Raw genomic sequence first — 1989 nt, 5'->3', positions numbered from 1 at the left:
CTTGACTTTTCCATCCTAATGTTCTTTCAGCTTCATTTTAAAGGCCACAGGAATGTGTTTTCTGCAGTGTATTCACTCTTTATGGTATGTTAAAAGGGAGGCTGCATAGTCTATTATCAGATATATAGGTATGGTTATATTATCATTGCTAAAACACACACAAAAAGCTAGTGAGACTGGGTTTGTTTGGGAAACACTGAGCTAAATGAAAAATAATCCAGTAATTTTTTGGTTTGGATTTTGTTTTTAATTTCAAGATTTACCAGAGCCCTTAACGTGCTAGCACACATTGTGTCTTTCCAAATCCAGCATTTATACTTTTTTAGCTTTTCTTGAATTTGGTTGATCACAAAATCCTTCAAAAACAGATTGCACTTTTAGAAAAGGGTAAAACTTGTTACAGAACTTTGCACGGATTATTTTTGCAGTACTACATATCCTCCATCTTGCTATAGTTATTTGCCTATTTATCTTACACATGTTTCCACTTTAGCCTTTAACATGTCTTGAAAATAACAGGCATTTGTTGAGTTGAAATTCATCAACATTTATTGCAGGGTCATGGTCTGGAATAATATTTGGTCACTGTAAAAATTTAGTTTGCATCTATTTCAGTAGCTTTTTTGCAGTCTTTTTTCTACCATCTCATTCTGGGCTGGGAAAATCATCTTGATGCTGGGCAAACAGCCATTGTTAACATAGGGCTAAATACATTTTCTCTACAAATCACTTTATTGAGACATTATAAGAGAAGAATATAAAAAGAAAGGAGGAAACAGCTGCCTCTGGGTCCTGGCACACCCTGTTTGTGAAGGCAGCCTATGGGTTAGTTGTGATTGTTTTCATTTCCAAGGGTATGTTTGTCAAAAAGGTACTCTGCCAGACCAGACTCGGGGGCCCCCATCTTAACCAAGTTGTTCACGTGGTCACCCAGTTCTTTGATAGATTTCACCTGCTCATTCAGATAGTGGGTTTCTAGGAAATCGCACAAATGGGGGTCACCTTTTTCTGATGCCAGAGTGTGCAATTCCAGCAACGACTGGTTCACATTCTTTTCCAAGAGCAGAGCACACTCCATGGCATTCAGCCCACTCTTCCAGTCGTTCTGGTCCGGTTTCTTGACGTCCTGCAGGCAGATCAGTCCTCCCCGCTGGTTCTGCAGCCTCATCAGCTTCTCCGCGTGCTCGGTCTCCTCCCGGGACAGTCGAAGGAAATATCTGGCAAAGTTGTGCAAGGCCACGTCATCTCGGGAGAAGTAATAGGCCATGGACAAGTACACGTAGGACGCATAGAGCTCCAGGTTGATCTGGCGGTTAATGGCGGCCTCGGAGTCCGGGTGAAAGTTCTGGCGCACCCGGGACGGGGCGCCGGCGGCATCTGCCGGCCCCCGGGAAGAGGCGGCTGCGGCCAGCAGGCGGATGGGGGCGGCCGGCGGGTAACCCGAGGACAGCCTGGGGACCCAGCGCGGCAGGAAAGCGAAGCCGTGGCGCGCACTGCGCAGGAACACCAACGATGTGCTGATGTGCTTGGGAAAGAACAAGAAACAGGGCAGCATAGCCTCTCCTATTTAGAAGTAGGGAAACTGAGGCCAGGCCGGCCCAGCGCGCAGTCAGGCGCCGCCCGGGCACCAGATCTGAATCAGAACGCAGCCTTAGGCGACAGCGACTGCGTCACACGCCCCTTCGCTTCCATACTCACCGAATTCCAGGCGGAGGGCTGCTGCGGACGCGCGCGTCATTCGCGGTGGGGAAAAGACTGGAAACAGTTATAAACATTTCCCTCATCGTCGACGCGAGATTTCTGGTCTTGGGCTTTTGTAATTTACTATTTCATCTAAGTTTAAAATGCTGTCGAAAAAAGTAGATGCTGTGACTTGCAAAAGAAAGGATGGAGCCAAACCGTACTTGCCCTCCCTCTCCGACCTCTTTCTGTCCAAGGACCAAGAGATGGGGAGACAAGGCAGTGAACTAGGGTAAAACAAAAATCAAC

The 1989-nt window shown here is 46.9% G+C and overlaps 1 protein-coding gene across 1 annotated transcript; it reads right to left on the bottom strand.

Annotated features, from left to right (window-relative positions):
- On the bottom strand, window positions 527-1634 carry FTMT (ferritin mitochondrial). The gene has a single exon (XM_005709415.3). The coding sequence runs from the start codon at window positions 1553-1555 to the stop codon at window positions 827-829; it is 729 nt and encodes a 242-aa protein (XP_005709472.2). The 5' UTR covers window positions 1556-1634; the 3' UTR covers window positions 527-826.

Source organism: Capra hircus, chromosome 7 (genome assembly GCF_001704415.2).
Source record: "Capra hircus breed San Clemente chromosome 7, ASM170441v1, whole genome shotgun sequence".
NCBI classification, from domain to species: domain Eukaryota; kingdom Metazoa; phylum Chordata; class Mammalia; order Artiodactyla; family Bovidae; genus Capra; species Capra hircus.
The sequence above is the reverse complement of the archived record's forward strand: the minus strand, read 5'-3'. Positions and strand labels throughout refer to the sequence as shown.

Bases quoted from the DNA above. Each gene is read 5' to 3' on its own strand.
- FTMT (XM_005709415.3), bottom strand. From the start codon at position 1,555: ATGCTGCCCTGTTTCTTGTTCTTTCCCAAGCACATCAGCACATCGTTG.